Below are 21,180 nucleotides of genomic sequence, written 5' to 3' on the forward strand. Positions count from 1 at the left end.
ATACATACATATTTAACAACTTAGATGAAAAAGACTGCTTCATCACAACCCAAAGTACCACAACAAACTCAATGTGAAATAGACAATTTGAGTAGCCCTGTAACTTTTAAGGAAATTGAATTCAAATGTAAAACATAAAGCTATAAAACTTTTAGAGAATACCATAGGAGAAAATCTTCAAGATCTAGAGCTAGTCAAAGAGGTCTTAGACTTGACACAAAAAACATATAATTCATAAAAGGAAAATTGGATAAATCAGACTTCCTCAAATTAAAAATTGTAACTGTGCAAAAGGCCTTGTTACCAGGATGAAAAAAACAAACTACGGACTAGGACAAAATATTTGCAAACTGTCTGTCTGACAAAATATTTTTATCTTGAATATTTGAAAAATGCTGAAAACTCAATATTAAGAAAACAATCTAATTAGTAAATTAGCAAATGATATGAAGGGACATTTCACCAGAGATGACATACAGATGGCCAATAAGCACATAAAAAGATGTTCAACATCATTAGTCCTTTGGGACATTAAAATTAAAACCACAATGAGATGTCAGTACATACCTATCAGAATGGCTAAAATTAAAAATAGTGACAGCTCCAAATGCTGGCAAGGATTTAGAGAAACATGATCACTCACATATTGCTGATGGGAATGTAAAATACTATAATCACTCTGGAAAATAGTTTGGCAGTTTCTTAAAAAGCTAAACATGCAACTACCAGACAACCCAGTAATTTCACTCCTGTACATTTATACCATGGAAATAAAGACTTAAGGTACACAAAAACTTGTACACAAATGTTTATGGCAGCTTTATGTGTAACATCCAAAAATTAGAAACAACGTAGATATCCTTCAACAGGTTGAACAAACTGTGGTATATCCATACCGTAGAACACTATTGAGCAATAAAAAGGAATGCTATTGATGCATTCAACAACATGGATAAATCTTCAGAGACTTATGATGAGTAAAAAAGCCAATCCCGAAAGGTCACATCCCAAAGGCCCATTTATGTAGCATTCTTGAATTGGCAAAATGATAGAAAGGGACCACTGATTAGTGGTTGCAGGTGTTAAAAATGGGTTAGAGGAGGCAGGGAAGTGTGTGTGGCTACACATGATGTCAGTGTTCCCCATCTTGACTGTATCGGTGTCCATTGTGATATTGTGACATCGTGATATAGTTTTGCAAAATGTTTCTGTTGGGGAAACTAAGGAAAGGGTATACAGGATCTTTGTGTATTATTTCTTATGCTGAAAGTCATTTTGAAGTTTGAAGCCAAGATACTGAGGCATAGGAAGAAGACTATGGCATGACACAACACTATTAATTAGGAGTCTTGGGGATTACTTTTCCCTTTTAGTTTACACATCTGAAGATGGACGTGAGATGCTGGAGAGAATTCTGAGGAAGTAGCTTAAAAAGATGAGAAACCTTGATGAATGACACGTTGTGTAGAGCTAGGTTAAGGAACGATGGCTGTCTTGCTTAACTGGTGCCACTGCCTAATATAAGTTTGCTTAAACGATGGGCACATTGGCCCTTTAGCCTCAATGCCACTATCTCACTCTTGTTCTTCAAGCCTAGCTCAATTTCTACCTCATTTTGAAGTTCTTCTTGAGTATCTCAACCCCTACTCATTTCTGCCTCTTAGGAGTTGATAGATTTGGCAAAGACTGTGCCATGAGATTAGTTTTAAACAAGGTAACTGCAATTATATATCCAACTTAGTGTCTCCTACAGAAAGCTATTTCACCAAGGAGGTACTCCTTGAATTGGTTTCATGCTGTCATATCATTGTGAAACTCCTTTATGGGAATTTTAGATTAAATGCCCTCTCAAGTACCTACTTCTTGATTCTCTGAATTCAGTTATTTCATGGTTTGTCATTCCAAATGGTGATATTTGCTCTTTACCTACCACTTCTTTCCCAAAAGAGAACAGTAACCCTTGTGGGGCAGCACTGAATCTCATGGGTGACTATGGTATGTATTCAATCAGTATTTGCGGACTGAGTGAACTCACTACTAAACATTTCCACAAAAGAACTCTGACCGATGATGTTAAGCTACAGGAGAAGAAAACTAGGTTGAACTCAGTGAGAAAACCAGCATGTCAAGCCCTTACATGCGAGATGTGAGTAATGGCCATACAATCTTCACAACTGGTCATTTCATGAGGACCACAGGGCCATCTGTCCAATGTATCTGTGGTTCCGCCTGAAAGAAGATGACCAGCTCACTACGACCTGCTGAGTTCCTGTCTGGTTGTATGATTCCAGACTTCTGGGATTTTGGGCTTGATTCTCCACAGGGCAGAAAGCTATATTCCCCTTCCCATTTAAATTGCAGCTACTGTGAAATTAGCCATGACCATCTTTTACAAGTAAAATTCTCATGTAGATAGTAGACTCCAGAGTGATACTGGCCTCCTTTATTTGGCAACTGTGTTCCCATTCCTAATGTGTTTTGTAACTCATGCATGATGTCTGAGTAGGTTCGAATGAAACCATATTTATTATGTACTCTGTTCTTTCAAATAACAAAACAGATTACTGTGTTGTTATGCAGATGTGCCATGGGTGGAATGCCAACTCTCGGGAGCATGCAAAGCCCTGTCCACTTTACTGAGACATTGTGAGAGGTGTGAATGACATTTGAAGGGAATTTCTTGAATCTCTTATGTTGGGTTTTGCATGTGCTGCACCCGCCTGATTACTTTATGTAAGATGCTATTGGGCTGTTCCATGTAAAAATTCATGTTGTGTCAATTAATTTCATAGGGAAACGAACCTGAAAGTCCGCCATGCGCTATCAGTTACCTCAGAACTTGGAGCAGATATTAGCAGACTTGCAAAGTTTGATGGTAAGTGTTTAAAACAGACAAACAAAAATCACAAAACCAAAAAGTAATGTAATGAAATAATTATCTGAAATTTAATTCATGTTTCTTTTTACTTGGTGGAAGGACATAAAATTCTGCAGGTATCAAAGCCTGTAATCTCATGCAAAAGAGTAAAAATGTTTACCAAGGGGAGAATGGCTTTATTAGTTCATTGTTCATTTCATCCTTGTTTCCTCTTCTGTAGACCTCATTTCCTCTAGTCCCACAATACCCTTCCCTTGCCTGACCTTGGCCTCCCTGGGGCCCTGTGCAGATTTGCTGTGGATGAACACAAGCCATACTTGTACTTCTAGCTCTAGGTCTAACCATTCATCTATTCTTTGGCTCCATGACAAAGACCAAATACTAGACTGCAAAGTTTGCCAAGAAAATAATCCAGCCTCATATATTTCTGTATCTTGCATAGTGCCTGGCGTAATGTCTTAAAGGTAGTAGGTGTTCAGGAAGAAAATTCTGATTTATTAGTAAGTCAGTCAGCTGTTGCTCTTTGAGACCATGGTTTCCTTATCACAACTTTCACACCACTCAACCCAGTCCCTTCTTCTCAGCATGGGAAAACATCTCCTCTGCCTGTTCTGTTCCACCTATGTCTTGTTATTTTCTGTTAAAGTTGTCACAGGGAAACAAAATCCTTCAAGAGTAAAAAGAAAGAACCATTAACAGTAGGGCTGTAGGCACCAGAATAGGCTATGGGAGAATCTTTGGGTTCAGTGGTCTCTTGCTTTACACATTTGTATGTCTGTCCTTGAACACAAATATTTCCATATAGATTGGTTTTATTTATTAATGAATCTTTGAGTTTGAGACTGTCTTCCAAATATTTTCTTTGGAGTCTGTTTAAAGGAAAATGTGGTCAGGCGTCCTAGCATGATCCTATGAGGTAAAGCACTGGTGAATTTTAAATTGTCAAATTTCCCCAGTGCACCGCTTAGAGTTTATATTGCCTGTACTTTGCATTTGCTTATAAACTCTGTCTAGAGGCTGTTAATATTTTCATCTCTATTAAATGTGTGCTGTTATAATAAATGTTTGTAGAAAAAAATATTCCTCCAGTTTGAGATTTAAGTCAGGGGAATAGCCAGGAAACTTCAAATGGCCCAAGAAATATTTTGATTGGAGTAAAACAAATTATACATTTTCTACTAAGTAATTTTTTCAATGAAAATTTACTGTTCTTTGAATCCAAGGAAAGTAAATTCTTTTCATGAATCAAAATACTTGCTTAAAATATTTCATAGAATATTTATGGAGTCCTAAAAGGGCAACCTAAATATAATTTACCATTACTCATTTCTTTCCTGGCAGAATTGTACCTTTATTCCTCTATCAATCTATGAGGAGGCAAAAATTCATGCCTTTTAGTCTTCTTTACCATAAAAAAGCAGAAAATTAATGTTATAATTTCCCAGTTCACTTTTTTCATATTGTGATTCAGTTCAGACACTAAGAAATCTTAGTGGTGTAAACAGTAAAAGTTTATTTCTTGCGCATGTCACATTCTGATGTAGGTCAGGCAGCCTTTTCCATCTTATAGCCATGGTGCCTAGACTAATGGCCTCTAAGGTCACCACACTAAAGCAAGGACACACTGACTTTTAACTTCTTCTTCCTTTCACATTTTATTGACCAGTGTGAGTCACCTGGATCTGGCCCAAATGCAAGGGAGGCTGGGAAATAACAAGCAGATAGATACATTGGTTGAGTGCTGACTGTCTTTACCATACCTCCAAGAACTCTGATCATAGGTCAAGGCCAGGATAGTGCATCAAGGGCCAGGCTGGATTAGGTTGATTTCTTATATGCAACTGTAGGAATGGGGCCAAGAGTCCTCCTTCTCAGTCAAAGTATGACTCCTCTTACTCTCTATCTCTTCTACCCTGTTTGGCTTTTTCTTTTTCTCATAGCACATATCACCATCTGGCATACTCTATAACTTATTTATTTTCTGTTTATTATTTATCGTTCATTTCTACTTGCTGCAGTGTAAGCCACATGGGGTCTTTGTTTTGCTCACTGTTATATGCCGAGTTCCTAGAACAATGCCTTGCACATAATAGGTGCTAGATAAACACTTGTTCAGTGCATGAATAAATGGTTGCAAATGCCAGAAATGGGGGGCAGGATCAACATGAGGCCCCAGAAAGACAGGGGAAGGCAAAGGAAGGGCCTAAGGTCAAGTGATTGGGAATGGTGAGTGGAAGAATGGGGTGAGGTAGGGGGCGCCTGGGTGTCGCAGTCGGTTAAGTGTCCGACTTCAGCCAGGTCACGATCTCGCGGTCCGTGAGTTCGAGCCCCGCGTCAGGCTCTGGGCTGATGGCTCAGAGCCTGGAGCCTGTTTCCGATTCTGTGTCTCCCTCTCTCTCTGCCCCTCCCCCGTTCATGCTCTGTCTCTCTCTGTCCCAAAAATAAATAAACGTTGAAAAAAAAAATAAATTAAAAAAAAAAGAATGGGGTGAGGTAGAAACTTCCTGATGGCAACTTGAAGGATGAAGCAAGAGTGCTGGGTATCCTGCTCCTGGAGGGCAGGTGGCTGAGAGAGGGCTTATCTGGTGTGGTGATTTTATAAGGTCTTCATCTCAGAATATTTTTTCAAACAAAATTTAACACATAGGCACCACATTTAAGTCAATACAAGTGGTGCTGCTCAGGCTGAAGCCAGAAGACATTTCCTCACCTAAAATAGTATCTTTCATATAGCTGGGGTATCCTGAAAGGTTAAGGGACTTGCCTCTTTATGAAAACAGTTTTTAAAAATATTTCATACAATTTGTTTTTAAAGTACATTAATAATTATTACATACTAGATGTGGCTTGAATTTGCTTCATGGAGATAAGTAACTCACCAAATCTTTAACACAATTGTTTTCTCAAAGGCAACACAGACCTCTCTCTCTATTTAGAAATCATTTATACTTAAACTGTGGTCACTTTTCAGTTTAGAACTGAACTAAGGACCAGATTTCTGTTGAGTTTACTCTTTTGTTCTTAAACTTTGTGTTGAACTTCAATCTACCTTAAAGTTTAAGGCGATATTTTGAATTGAACTTTATTAAAATATGATTTACTATTTCCAAGAAAACATCTTGGAATAACTAGAGGGATTAAGGAGAAATAAACTAGACACAATATACAAATTATATTTTCCCTGTTAGCAGCCAAATTTAAAGACCAGAAAGGTGATGCAAGATGTGGTATGGAAAGTCTTTGAAAGTGTTGGGATAGTTAATAAACACGAAATCCTTCCCATTAAAGCTCTTGCTTTCTTAAAGCCTTCAACTTTTCCTCCACTACATTCTTTCCAAACCCTAGTTTAGACATGTTCATTTCAGTCTCTCCCTGCCTCTGACACACACATTCGAACCCTCTATACTATAAGCACACATTTCTCTACCCATTTCTCTCTTCCCTTCCTTCCATTTCTTACTAATCTGTTTCCATCTTCCTCTTCCACCCTTTGTGTTAGCTTACATGTGCTATCTCCCAGCATACATTATCTCATTTTCTGTAATTCTTCACCTCTTATGTTTTCATTGCTCTCTCCATATTAATTAAGTAATGAAATCCATTTATTAAGCATCTCCTAGGCACAAGATGCAGTAGGAAGTGTGTAGGATTAGAAGATATCTCCACATGTATTATCTAGTTTCCTTTGGTACCTTTTCTCCTTCATTCCTTTCTTAGCCCCTCCCCTTTTTTTGTCTTTATTCACCGTTGTCATAATGGTTATCACTAGATTTCAGGTTTTCCTCTGATGACTAGAAAAACCTTCCTTGAGTCGTGGGAATTGAAACCACATATTGCATCCTTTAGTTTAAGCTAAAAGCATGATATCAACATAGTGTACATTTGGAAGTGCCCTGCCTAGCTGTGGCATGGTCTAATAGATGACACAGACATGTGAGGCACGCCCTTTCCCATGCTCTCTGTCTGTGCTAAGTATATCTTTTAGCTTGTGACTTCTGGGCAAATCTGGGTATGGTGTTATTTTTGCTTCTAGTTACTGTGTGGTTTTTCTTCTGAGACTTTGCCAAAATACTTTCTCTAGCACCAAACTACAGTTCTTTTGTTTTTGAATCGTAAGTGCACATCTTCCAAGTATTTGAAGACCTGAGTTTCCCACTCATATTCCTAGAGAAGTCCTCATGGGGGACACCAAGACTCAAAACTGAGATGGCTAGGGCCTTAGGATATCCCTCATAAGTCTTTCTGCCTCCTCACTTTTGCACCTAAACCCGAGGACAGTGTCTTGCTAGTAACCTCCTTAGGCATGGCATGAAACTTTATTCATTCTTTCATTCATTCACTCAGTCATCTGTCCATTTACTCAGTAAAAATATATTTAACACAATGATCAGGGGCTTGCTAAGCCTGCAGATACAGTGGTTAATAAATCAGACCTAGGCCTTGCTTTCACAGAGCTGATAGCCCGGCAGGGAAGACAGACTTTTGAACAAGTGCTCATTCCCAAAGAATGAGCCAAATTTAGTTGGCAAAGGTCCTACAGTTCTCAGGCCTTAAGCATATTGTTGACACATGAACACACTCACTATATACCAGGCATTGTGCTAAGTAACTGTACACATTATCTTATTAAATCCTTATAGCCTTGAGAGGAAGAGATTATTACTGCCTCCAATTTATGGGCAAGGAATTTGAGATTCAGAAAAATTGAATAATTTTCCCAATGGCACATGGTTACTAAGTGGAGGAGCCAGAATATGAGCCCAAGACTGCTGGCAAAGCCTATTTTATGGAAGGCCAGAAGAGGCTGTGAACTACAAGCAGAAAGTCAGCATTGGAGAAGTTGGGGAATTAGCATGACAACCTAGCTCCTGATCAGGATAAGAAATAAATTTTAAGGGGCGCCTGGGTGGCGCAGTCGGTTAAGCGTCCGACTTCAGCCAGGTCACGATCTCGCGGTGAGTTCGAGCCCTGCGTCGGGCTCTGGGCTGATGGCTCAGAGCCTGAAGCCTGTTTCCGATTCTGTGTCTCCCTCTCTCTCTGCCCCTCCCCCATTCATGCTCTGTCTCTCTCTGTCCCAAAAATAAATAAATGTTGAAAAAAAAATTAAAAAAAAAAAATAAATAAATTTTAAGAATACTCTAAATTGAAAGGCACAAAATTAATTACCAGAGATCAAGTATACCTAGGACTCAGATGACATCATAATATTTTTAAAAAGCAGCAATGTTCTCAATGATCTTGAATGTCAGGATCCCTGACAAGAGTTTATAGAAGAGTTGGCTAAATATAGAGACCAGTACATGCAAGACAGTGTTTTGGGTTTTGGTAGGTAAATCTATTTATTTAAAAAATTTTTATATAAATGTTTTTATACATTTCTAACATCAGAAAATAATTGATAAATAGTCTGTTGAATTTTGTAAGGAAAAATAAATAAGTTGATCTAATATAACAAGTCTAAAAATAGAGCAGGCCTTGATTTTTCATGTTAAAGTTTTACGGGAATTGAAAAGCTTTTTATAAGTAAGTAGCTGGAGATAGTTTTCAGTTATACATTTATAAACTGGACATTTTAATGCCTTGGGGAAAGTGCTGGATATAAATTGTGCAAATGTGTTTAAGAATTTGTTGCATATCGTTACTGACTGGACTGAGATCTGTTTTTTTTGCAGTTTATGACAAGTTTACATATTTTGTATGACTGTTAATACTGAGTTCTGAACCAGGGAAAGGTTGACTCTTTATTTCAGGAATCTTGGTGTATTTTATGGTCCTTTATAGAGAATAGCATGTGTGTAATTAAAATACACAAAAACAAGCATCTCTTTTTGGTTAAAAAAAGGCTTGGTTAGCATCTTATGACTTTTTACTTACCAGATAGTTTCCCATTCACCTGGACAGATGCACAGCCAAAAAGCATAGCTGATATGATTGTAGGAGACATATATTCCATCTAAAGGCAAGAAGAATAGCTTCCCTTTTTACTGCTGGTATTGATATGACTATTATGGTAGTGATGATGGGTGGCTGAGGCTTGAAGGTTGAAGAATGAAGAGGCTTTAGAAAATAGGAAGGTGACACTCTTCTTTCTAAGAAAAAAAATATTTATCACATCATCAGGGCAACAATTAATGGTCAGTCTCCTAAACTCTGAGAAACTCTTGGCTGGAGAAACTCTTTAACAGCAATGATGATGTCTTAGTAGATAATTTGTCTTATTTAAGAGTTGCAGTGCAGATAATCAAGAAATAATGCTAATAATAATATACATCATGAAAGCCAACTTCTCTGGAGAATCATGGAATATTGGGTATTGACTTCCATTTTCATGATAAACTATAGATTTCCACTTGGAGGTAAATGCTTTAGGTAAAGAAAGTTATTAGGTTGGTTATTAACCAATAACCCAGATGACTAAATTTAGAGTCCTGAGGAAGGGTGAGAATAAAATCTTGTGGATTTTGTCTAGGATGGACCTAGAACATTTCTGTGTGACTGTGTACTGGGTGAATTGCTCTCTGCTTTCATATCTGTTCTCCTCAGAGGGGAAAACATAAAACTAGCTAGTCTGATTATATTTCTATCTCCTCATTGACATGATCTTTGTCCCAGTTGTTTCATTGCGCATTAAAGATGACTTTGTGCCCTAAACATGCTTATAGTGAATAACTATCTGAGAAAAAAATACTATTTTTCCTAAATTGTTTTCTCATTCATTGTCTGACTGTTTACTGCCTCCAACTCTTTTCCAGTACTATTAGCAAAAGGAAGAAGGGTCCTAAAGTTTTTCCTTAGTCTTTATTATGCTTTATGGCTAGGGTACCTATTTGTTTGCTTCTGATGTGCTTTAAGGTTCCCCCTTTCCCCCCCTAGAGTTCTCAGATATGTTTGTATCTTGTTAGAGTTAGGTCAACCTAAGCCCATGATGGTGGCTAGCCTCCTAGGTCTTCCACTCCCCTTTTATCATTATCACCATGGAAATAAATCCACTTCTTTCATTCATCTTAAATCTACTCTAGCACCCATCTCAATTCCCACCTTCTCTTTGGAAACCATAGGAATTTTTTTTCCATCTCTACAACAAATATGCACTAAGATCTTATTATGTAGGCAGTATGGTAGGCTATGGGGATACGACGTGAATACAGTGCTCTCTTCAGAGGAAACTATTTACCCTTTTTTGGAAAAGGGAAGAAAAAGTTTGGAAGCTTTTGTTTTATGCTTACAAGGCTAAGAAAGGAGAAGCTGAGTACTTCTGAAGACAAAAAAAAAAAAAGAAAAAAAGAAAATGTACTTTGGCTTTGTTCCCACCACTTTGTTTTGACCAGGCTCTGTATTTAGTACTTAAATCAGTAGGACCACACTCTTTGAGAAAGGCTGAATTGGGGGTTGGCCTCCAAGAACCAAGGCAGAACCCCTTGGCCTTACTGCCTGTTCCTGTCTAGAACCACACCCTTGGTGTCAGGCCAGAAGTTGGAAGAGCCTTGGGGCCAGGGAGGAGTGAGCCAACATGTTCAAGGCTGTATTTGTCTCCATGTCAGTCTTTGCTTGCGACAATAAAAATGATCAAATGAGCCTGTTTTTTATATTTCTATTGGCAGGGACTGTGTATCATGTTGTTTTTGCCCAAAACACATTTTTATTTATTTATGTTTTTTTGGTGGCCAACTTTGAAGACTTGAGAAATTGAGTCTTGGGTCAAGAAACTGGAATAAGCTTTAAGGGTTGCTATCAACCCAATATTTTATGCAAGTTTTGCTGGCGATACTCAATTCAAAGTTCTACAAAATTTAGGAATGAAAATTATTGGTCAAGAGGAAAAGACTTTGAATTCTTAGAATTTAGAAAAAGTCCCCTCTTCCACAACATAATTGTCCAAACAACTTGGGCCAGTTGAAATCAACTTTAATTTACTTTTTAATATCAGTGATAGGCCATAATGGGAGCAACCAGAATTTAGCCACTTCCCTTTGTATAAAAAATGACTTTGTGCAGGTTATTTAACCTCACCCACATCATCCTGCCAGTACTCTCGATAAGTGGTGGATGTCCAGGAAGCCGCCAGCGAATGCCCAAGTGGGGGCTATTTAGGTAGCACTTTTGTTATAACTGGGGAAAGGAAAAAGGAGTTTGGAAAAAGCAGTCCTTAGGCCCCGAGGCCCTCTCTCCTTTCTGTTTTTTGTTTATTTTTTTTCTTTTTCATGCAAGATCCAATGTTAGTAATCTGGTTGGTCAGGAGTCATCAGGCCATGTGAAAACTGGCTGCTGTCACCTCTAAGAGTTTTAAAAGCAAAAGCTATCATCATAGGAAGGAAGGGTGTCTGTGTAAGAAGCCTCTAGGTTCAGGTGCTGGGTGAGTGGTGTGACAGAGAACTACAGAGGCTCTGTAGGCTGGGCTGGTCTCCTTTCTCTCCAGTCAGTGCTGAAGACTTCCTTTTGTATTTTCCAAATGCCACTTTGTATGTTCCCTTTGGCTTTGATTAAACACGTGTATTTTTATTGTTCTCAAGAGGTGCTAATCTCACTGCCGACTTGGGTTTGAGCCCTGTTTGGATCTCCCCACCACCTCTCTTTTTAATTCCTTCCCCCTTTTTGCCTTCTCTCCCTCTGTCTTTCAAGTCTTGGTACTCATTACTTATTGAAGTTTAACCCCAGCAGTTTGCAGTGCAAATGCATTTAATCTAATAGTTGTATTTTGTGAAAAGGTCCATACAAGATTATTTCTGGTTTCTTTTTCTGTCAAAAGAACCCCCACCCTGAAAGTGTATTTTCTTACTGAAATAATGGAACGAATTGATTTATTGATTTGGAATGGGCATACCCTTGGTTTGGAATAGGCGTGGAAGTAAAAAAAAAAAAAAAAAACTGGAAACATATTCTGGTCAGGTTGGGACAAGTTATATGGTGGCTTTAAGAGGCCTCAGAACTCTGCATCTAGTCAAGATAAGAAGCCTAGAACAGCTGAAAAGAATCAGATGCATTCTCAGGCACATGTGGCAAACAAGGCCCAGGTTTCTTGGTGAGGGGATATAGTAGGACCCCCGAAATTCTGAGCCTAGAAAGGCCTGATTGACTTTGGTTGTGAAACTGGAAGTATGCCATCTTAACCTCTGTAAAAGTTCACAGTAAAAAGAGTGTAAGAAAGACTTTTAGGACAGTCCCTGCTTTATCTTTTCAGAAATCATTGTTAAAAACTACAAGTACAGGTAAATGATTTTTATTTAAGGAAAAAAAAAACCCATGGATCTCAAGGTTTCTATTGTTATTTGAACAATGCGGAAAGCTGTGTTAAAAACACTTAGTAGATTTCCATCTTTGTATTCATCGCCCCCCCCCCACCTCGCCCCCTGCCCCCGTCAAGCTTGTTTTTTCTAGTACAATCTTGTGTACATAACATTGCACTGTCTAAAAAAAGGAAAAATATCCTGTGTATTAGAAGCAGGGTGGTAACACAGTACTGTGGACTTCCAAACAGAGTTTGAGGTGAGTCATAAACAAGTTTTGTTTTTGTTTTTGTTTTTTTACAGGGACTGTTGTCTGTGAGGCGCCTAACAACAAATTAGATAAATTCACAGGAGTTCTCTCTTGGAAGGACAGCAAGCACTCCCTCAACAATGAGAAGATAATCCTTAGGGGCTGCATCCTGAGAAACACCAGCTGGTGTTTCGGAATGGTTATATTTGCAGGTACAGATGACTGCCCGGAGTTGGCTATGGGGGAGTCCTTCCTGAGGTATGCATGGGCAGTCTGCATCTCTCCAGGTTGGATGAGCATGGTGCATCTGTTCCACACAAGGTGCTGCTCTGGGTTGACGGCAGAGGACAGCATCACTGCTCTGGAAATAGTCTGGGTGGCCCCCCTGTGTGAGCAGCCACTGACATCATGATCTTATTCTTAAGGGGTGCTTGGGCCCTCATTGCTTGGTGGGTGCTAGATCCCCAATGTTTAATTTCTCTTTCTTTATCTTCACCTCAGTCATGCCCATCCTTGTGTGTATTAATCAACTTTAAAGTGGGGGAAGTAGATGAAACAAATCCCCCCACCCCTCTCTGCTGTTAATTTTGTAGTTTGCAAAGGTCAGGTAATCCTTTTGGAAAAGGTTTCTTGGAGATACTACAATCATTTCTGTTTATACTCTGTAGCTTCTTCTATTATTTGTCAGCAGGCAGTGGGTCCTGGAAAGACTACATGATGGAGGCAGTGAGGGAGGGAAAGTGCCTCTTACTCTTCCTGCTGGCCACTTTCTGCATCTCTACTTTATCTCTACAGGCCCAAGGTGGCATTCTCCTGCTAAGGGAGCTTACAGTAGCTCCACTACATAAAGCCACTCAAATTGTACTCATGGCATCAATTGCCAGCCCTGGATTTTTAAAGATCCTGTTTATTATGACACCGAAATAAGACGTGTTTTTGGGCCTGTTGACTATGTGCAATCAAAATTGGAATGTTTTTCTTAACTGACTTTCCTCAACAACAACAAATGTTTATTAAAGACTCAAAAGTGTTCCAAACCTGGAAAAGGCCTCCCAATTCCTCCTAAATACTTTCAGCTGTGGGTTTTAGTAAGGCTCTTGCTGCTTGGGGTATTGCCATTGTACGGACTTGAGAAATCCCTAGAAATATGGCAGTATATGTTCTTTTATCTGGGGATGAATCTGCTTTCATAATTCTCTCATCAGATGCTTTCATTCATTAGTCAGGGGAATAAACCTGTGACCACATATTTTCTTATTTGCATCTCTCTTGCATTGAAAAAAGAGGCTTATATATCAACCTTCCTTTATCTTCCCACACAATGAAGGGGAGACTTCTTGAAGGTCCTTTCATGGGAAGGACCCTTCTGGTCTGCTTCCTGTCATAATAGAAATTGAGGAGCTTTAACCTAGGAATGGGCTATAGCCCAACATTTTGTTTGCATTTTTGTGAAGTTGTTTGGAATGACTGAGCTATGGTTCAGCTACAGCGTGTTATGCTAGGACAGCTGCTGTGAGCCACTCAGAAGCCAAGTTTTCCTCCATAAGGTTTGCTCTGTGGGAAAATGTGCATACCTAGGAGAAAGAGGGGTAGTAAGTTGAACAGGTCTCCCTCCAAGCAGGTATAATAAAGAGCTCACAGAATTTGGACTGGACAGAGCTGGGTTCAGATTTGTTTACCAGCTGTAGGATGTTAAGCCTTGGTTACTTAAACTTCCTAAGCTTTAGTTCCTTCAGCTGTAACATGGGGATAGTGAATACATTAGAGTCACTCTAAAGGCTCAGCGAGACAATGCATATGGAAGAGGATGCTTGATAAATGTTAGTTTTCTTCCTTCCCTGCTTCTTCCTTCTAGCTTCAATTCCAAATGCACTGCCTGCTCCATAGACTGAGACTTGGGAGTGGGTACTGCCCTTTGGATCTTGGCAGGCAGAAGTAGGGAATATCCTCTTCTTTTGTGATATGGACTGGATGTTCACTGGACCTTCATGAGGCAGATATTTGTAAAGCAGAGAATGCCTGCATTGACTTGAGTCTGGGTGCAAATGTTAAGAGGAAGCTTAACTAGAATAGTGACAGGCTGGGAATGGTTGGTTTCATCAATGTCAGATTTGAACAGATGAGTCTTTCATAACCCTGAATCTTAAGATATCTAATTTGGGGAATGAGTTCCAGCTGAACACTTAGATCTTATGAAAGTTATCCAAAGTGAATTATTAACTATTCTTTCTTTATTACCCTGGTTGCACCTATCACTAGGGATCGTGTAAGGAATATAGTTGATGCAGACGTGGTTTGCTTTACAAGTCTATAATTTATGAGGGTTTAATATGCATTAACAGCTAGGTCATGCCTTTCTGTTAATAGTTTTTCTTTCACTCAAGAGAGGAGGAAGTCTTGTTTCTGAGTTGTAGGAGTCTTAGTCATTTAAGGAATCCATAGGAGTCAGCACCATTTGGTGCATAGTAGATTTTTGCATTGGATGTCTTCCATTTGCTCCTCCAGATCTACTCTCACCTTTCCCACTCTTCTTTCTGCCTTGGGAGGCTGACTTGTATGGTTTCCCCTAATAGGTTTCCTTGAATTTTGGCTTCTAGTTAAGGAAGGATCTCTGGGAAGAGATCAAAGGGAGAAAGAACACTGAGGTCAAGGTATTTATTTCCCCAAACTTCCTCCCTGTGTAGTCACTTCAGCCTGACTGGGACCCTCAGCATAAAGTTTCTCTTTCTTAAGGCTGCAAACTCTATATTGTCCTTTAGGGTCCAGTTACCACTCCCTCCCCTCACTCACCCTTCCCCCCTGGCTTAGAGGAACCTCTTCATTGTTACTAAGTCTTTGGTTACTGCATTAACCTTTTGCTTACTCTATACCCCTTCCCACGCTTTTGTAAAGAGTCCCTTTATAAAAAAATTTTTCCCCAATTATCCTTGTTCAGTGCGTCATCTATTTCCTGTTTGGAATCTGAATGAGTCAGTCTTAAATACAACATTGATTGAATGAGTCAGTGAATTAACAAATTAATGGAGTATTTCATATAGTTTTAAAAATAGTGGTTAAGATCAAGAGCTTCTAAGTTAGATATATCTGGTTTTGAACTCTGGTTCTGATCCTTACTAGACAAGAAATGTGAGGCAAGTTACTTAAATACTTCATTATTAGTGAAATAAGGATAATAATACCTCATTCATTAGATTGTTTTGTTTTGTTTTGGTTATTTATTTATTTATTTAACTTCTTTCTTTCTTTCTTTCTTTCTTTCTTTCTTTCTTTCGTGAGTGAATGGCAGAGGGGCAGAGAGGGAAAGAGAGAGAGAGAGAGAGAGAGAGAGAGAGAGAGAGAGAGAGAATATTCCAAGGCTCAGTCTCACGAACCTGAGATCAAGGCCTGAGCTGAAATCAAGAGCCAGATGGTTAACCTACTGAGTCATCTAGGTGCCCCATTGGATTGTTTTAAGCATTAGCTGAGATAATAGATGAAAAGCACATATACATATTGCCTAAAACATAGCAGGTACTTAAAAATTAATTAATTAAATAGTTATTCATTGAGTGCCTACTATGTGGCAGGCACTGTACTTTTTCGTTTATGATTGAGAATGTAAGGGACCCCTGGGTGGCTCAGCAGTTAAGTGTCTGACTCTTGATTTTGGCTCAGGACATAATCTCACAGTTCATGAGGTTGAGCCCCTCATCAGGCTCTGCGCTGACAGTGCCCAGAGCCTGCTTGAGTTTCTCTCTCCCTCTCTGCCCCTCCCCTGCTTGTATGTGTGTGTGCATGCATGTGCTCTCTCAAAATAAATAACTAAACATTTAAAAAAAGAGTGTGAACAAAAACAAATGCAGTCCATTCACTTGTGGTTTTGACTCTGGTAGAAGAAAGAGACCTTAATCTCAGATAATTGTAGTAATGAATATATAATCTCAAACTGAGATAAGTGCTCTGAAAGAAAAGAACATAGAGTCATAACAGTATATAATGGAGGAATATGAAGAAGAAAGAGCAAGCTAGCTAAAAGTCACATTGTGGACAAAGGCCCCGTGGTAGGACTAAGGATGGTGAGGTAAAACTAACAAACAAACAAACAAAAAAGAAAAAACAAAATTTAAGAAGGCCAGTGTGGAGTATGGAGAACATGGAGGATAAAGATAGACATGTGACTGGAGATATGGATAGGAGCTGGACCAGACAGGACCTTGTGATCTGTATCTAGAATTTTGGTCTTTATCCTAAGAGGATTGGGAAGCCATTGCAAGTTTTTCAAAGAGATGGCGTGTGTGTGTGTGTGTGTGTGTGTGTGTGTGTGTGTGTGTGTTAAATTTGAAAAGCTAATTATTGCCTACAGTATTTGTAAAGTTGGTAAATAGCAAGTCCTTATAAGAGTGTATGATTGGGGTTGGGGAGGAAAAAAATATTAGAATTGGGGGAAGAGTGGATGCAGGGTGACACAGTTACTAGGCTTTTACTATAGTCCATTTGAGAGATGATGGTACTCTGGGCTAGAGTGGAAGTCATGGGCATAGACTAGACTCCTAGGCTTCCCTCAGCTTTCACAACTGGATGGATAGCAGTGCCATTCACTGATATAAGGAACTCTGAGGGATATCACAAGCTGGGCTGGACCAGGGCTGCCCGAGGGGCCTTAGAAGAATCTAGTGAAGATGCCATATAGACAAATATATGGGTTTACAGCTCAGAGGAGCAGTGTGAGCTGGAAATTTACATTTGGTCTGCAAATGATCATTGGAGCTGTGGTCTTAGATGAGATGGCTCAGGGAAAGTAGATTGAGAAAGAAGATGGGCTCTGTCTGAGTCTTAAAGAATCCCAAGGTTTGGTGGCTGTATAGAAAAGAGTGAGCATCACGGAAGACAAAGGAGTGAACAAAGAGGTAGGAGGAAAAACAGGACAGCACTGTGACACAGAGGTTAAGAGAAGAGTGTGTTTCAAAAGGTTGGAATAGTCAACAATGTCAAGGGCTGCTGACAGGTACAGAAAAGGCACGGAGGATATTGAAAACACTAGATCTGAAACTAGGTTGAGTAATTAGTAGGAGATGAGGAAACAGGGGCTGTTGAGTACAGAAAATTCTTTCAAGATCTGTGACTATGAGGGAAGAAGAGATGTGTAAATCAGCATCTGTAGATATATTTCAATAAGTGCTTAAAAACCCATTAGGTATAGTCTCTGCTATTCTGTGTGTGTGCCCAAGAAATGTAAATTTTTAGCACAAAACTGGCTCTGTCAGCATTTCATCTTTTACTAATCACAAATTTTATTTGCTCATTGTGATCTTTACTGTACAAGAAATACTTCCCACCCTCAGTGTCCATATGATTTCAATAAACTATTCTGAGAAAGTGTGGGTGGTCTCCTTTACACAACAGTAGTTGGGAATAGGACACTGGGGTACGATTTCAAATTCAAAACTGAATTTTATGGGACCCCAATCTTTGCTGCCATTTGTCTTTTAAGTAAAAGAAAGTCTTCTAAGGATGTGCCCATTCTTCCCTGACTTCTAGGATGGCATAATATTTTATGTGTGCCTCTGTTTGTTCTTTCAGTTCCACTTTTCTGCTATATTAAATGGCTACATGGATTGATGATAATAATGAGAAGAACACGTGAAGAGGAACACTAGAGAAATCAATATAATTAAAGCTTCTTTACTTCCATTTAGGATCTTCTTTTTATGCAAGGAATGCCCTTAGCAATATATTCTAATATGTTCCTTTGTTAATCATCTAGTTATCTACTTCTAAAGCAGTTAGTAAGATTCTTAGAATTACTTAAGAAGGCACTTAGTAAATATATCATGAGATAGTGTATTTACCTGAAATAAATATAACATAAGATTTAAGACTATTCTTGCCCTTACAAAAAGTGTGTATCATATGCACAGTGTGCAATATATAATAATAGTTTAACTTGATGATGTATTATTTGGAGTTATTCTCGTTTCTCCAAAAGGCACCACAAATCTTTTTGGGAAACAGATCCTGAACTTGATTTCACTCTCTTTTTTTTAAGTCTATTTGTTTATTTTGAGAGAGAGTGGGGGAAAAGCGAGGGAGGGGCAGAGAGAGAGAGGGAGACAGAGAATCACAAGCAGGCTCCATGCTCTCAGCATGGAGCCTGAAGTGGGGCTTGAACTCAGGAACTGTGAGATCATGACCTGAGCTGAAATCAAGAGTCAGATGCTCAACGCACTGAGTCACCAGGTGCCCCTATAATTTGATTTCTTATTTTAACTTTCCATTTTTGATCTCAGTGTTCTGAATTGTGTTTATTACTGCATTCTTTTTAACATTCCAAATCATTCCTTACTTGGATTGACTTTGTTATGTTTCATTGCTTCAACTACATGCACATCCATACACAGCTTTTTGAAAAATAGCATTTCTCAAACTTTTTATCCACAAGTTCTGTCTGGATTTATCCTATTTGAGGGAGACCAGTTATCTTGCAGTCTCCACGGTTGTTGTTAAGCAACCAGTTGAGAATTATACAAAGCTTAATTGGCCTCTGTTCTTTTTTCTTTCCAAATTAAAATTTTGTATTTATTCATATTAATTAAATTTGCAAATAAAAATTTAACCTTATATTGACTAAAATTATGGGCTAGGTGTGTAAGAGACCTAAAGATGATTCAGACCTAGATCCTGTTATAAGAAAAGGAGATGCATAGCTTGATTGCAAGGTGGGAAGCAAAACTTACTCTCTCCATCCACATAACCATCACTTCCCCGTTCATACCTCTTAGGAGACTCACTCATTAACCTAAAGATCAGGCAGAAAAGTTGATGGTAGCCAGTAGTGTTCTACCATCAGCCATCAAGATCAGAGTTCTCAATGTTTTTTGGTCCCTGTTCTTAATAAAAGTTAAATTATTTTGAAAAAAATACTGTTCTCCTTTCAGGAACATTTGACATGATAAATAATAATAATAATAATAATAAATCATCAAATCATTTTAAAGTTTTTATTTAATTTTGTTTTTGCAGGTCCTGACACTAAATTAATGCAGAACAGTGGTAAGACAAAGTTTAAGAGGACAAGCATTGATAGACTGATGAATACTCTAGTACTATGGGTAAGGCACTAAAACAAAATTAGGCAAATCACTATCATTGGTATCTTAATATATTTGTTACATTTGGTTGGGAATTCTTTCAGAAATACTTATTTTTTTTTGTGGAATTTTATTTGGATATTTTGCATTTGGGGCCCAGTTACATTGCCTTATACTTTCTAGATTATGATATCTCAACCATCAGTAGAGTTTCTCATGAGAAGTAGATCAGTGCTTATGGAGGTCTTCATGGTCTTGCAAGTTCTCCATATTCCAAGTACCTGCATTTGTTTTTAAAAAATAAAACATAATTTTTAAGTTACTTGGGTCTTTTTGTTGTCTTACCTTTGCTCATGTCCTCTCCACATAGCTTATGGATGGAGCTGGCTTCATGGGTGTGCGATCTTTGTAGTTCTACAGGTTCCCCACTCAGAAGGGCCTCATACTTGGATGATTGATCTGCTGTTGCCACGTGGAAATTACCAACAATCCAAAGGTTATCAATAACCTTTGAACAAGGGGTCCTGCCTTTTCATTTTGCACTGAACTCCCCAATTTGTGTAGCTCGTTCTGCTTATGAATCTTCTAAGGCCCAGGTCATAGTTCTCCTCCTCCATGAAAGCTTCTAAACCTCCTTAGCCCAGGATTATCTCTTTCCTCTGAATTTTTTTCTCTTCTGTGCTTTTGAAATGATTTTCTTTTTCATCCATTTACCAAAAACAGTCTAGTATTCTTTGCATTTTACCCTTTTGTCAGTAGATCTTGTGTGCTACCTGATGCTAGGCACCTGATTGTTCTCTGACTTTTTGTGTAATATTGTTTTGCATCGTTGTATTGGAATTAAGTTGAAGGACATTGACTTTAAATATGAAGACAGTGGCTTTGAACTACGCCCCCCTCCATAGACTCACAAACAATTACAAAGAATTTGAGTTCAATAAATATTTGCATAACTGATATGTGATAGTGGGACTCTGAATAAGGAAAGAAGGAAGTGAATTCTTTTTGGGCACAAAATATTGACCTTGCTTTGGTATCATCCTCAGACTTGGGCTTTCTTCCTATTAAACTCATCCCCTTGGGGCAGAGTCTCAGGGGCCAAGGGAACATGTTTAGCTTGTGCCCCCTCCTAGAATTGTCTATTTAAATGGCCTTGAGCCCACTTCTAGGGCTTGCGTGGGGATTGTATATGTATCTACCACACATACACAAATATGTATTTACAGAGTAAAATTACTGATTGTGAAGGAGAGACTGTTCCAACTTTTCATATTAGAACATTGAATGCCTCATTAGATTATTAGAAGCTGATTCCATCCTAAGAGCATTTAATGCCAAATAGTACCAATTTTAATGCCCTTAAAGTAATTTACTTCAATTAATTGGTAGTATTATTGAAAGAAAAGAGGATACCATGATACAGGTATCAGGTAGGGTTTCAGGAATTCACAACTCTACTTTTCTCTAATACATGGCTTTCTAATGCACTTTAAATCGGGTTTTCCCCATACTCTTTCTACATAAATGTCTTATATGTCTATCTTGTTCATGAATAAAGAAGAAAGCAGTCCTAGAATGCCTGAATATTCCTTTTTTAGAGGAAGAAGGAAATAGCAGGTTAAATACATTCCTGTTCCCTAGCTTCACACTCCCCTCCCATCAGTGGCTGATCTCTGCTCCTAACACCGAATGAACTTGGTAGAGCAAAGTTCTCAAAGCCCCATATTCAGCTCAGATCTTACGTATTCATTTATTCATTGA

The 21,180-nt window shown here is 38.6% G+C and overlaps 1 protein-coding gene across 7 annotated transcripts in view; it reads left to right on the forward strand.

Moving 5' to 3' along the window:
* Positions 1 to 21,180, forward strand: part of ATP8B4 (ATPase phospholipid transporting 8B4 (putative)) — a 264,094-nt gene that overhangs the window by 147,839 nt on the left and 95,075 nt on the right. For all 7 annotated transcript variants that reach the window (XM_045449777.1, XM_045449779.1, XM_045449780.1 and 4 more), the window contains exons 9-11: positions 2,793 to 2,875; positions 12,406 to 12,564; positions 19,352 to 19,440. In XM_045449777.1, coding sequence (XP_045305733.1) covers positions 2,793 to 2,875; positions 12,406 to 12,564; positions 19,352 to 19,440 — 331 coding nt within the window. The remainder of the gene's footprint in view (positions 1 to 2,792; positions 2,876 to 12,405; positions 12,565 to 19,351; positions 19,441 to 21,180) is intronic.

This window comes from Leopardus geoffroyi, chromosome B3, assembly GCF_018350155.1.
Source record: "Leopardus geoffroyi isolate Oge1 chromosome B3, O.geoffroyi_Oge1_pat1.0, whole genome shotgun sequence".
Taxonomy (NCBI): domain Eukaryota; kingdom Metazoa; phylum Chordata; class Mammalia; order Carnivora; family Felidae; genus Leopardus; species Leopardus geoffroyi.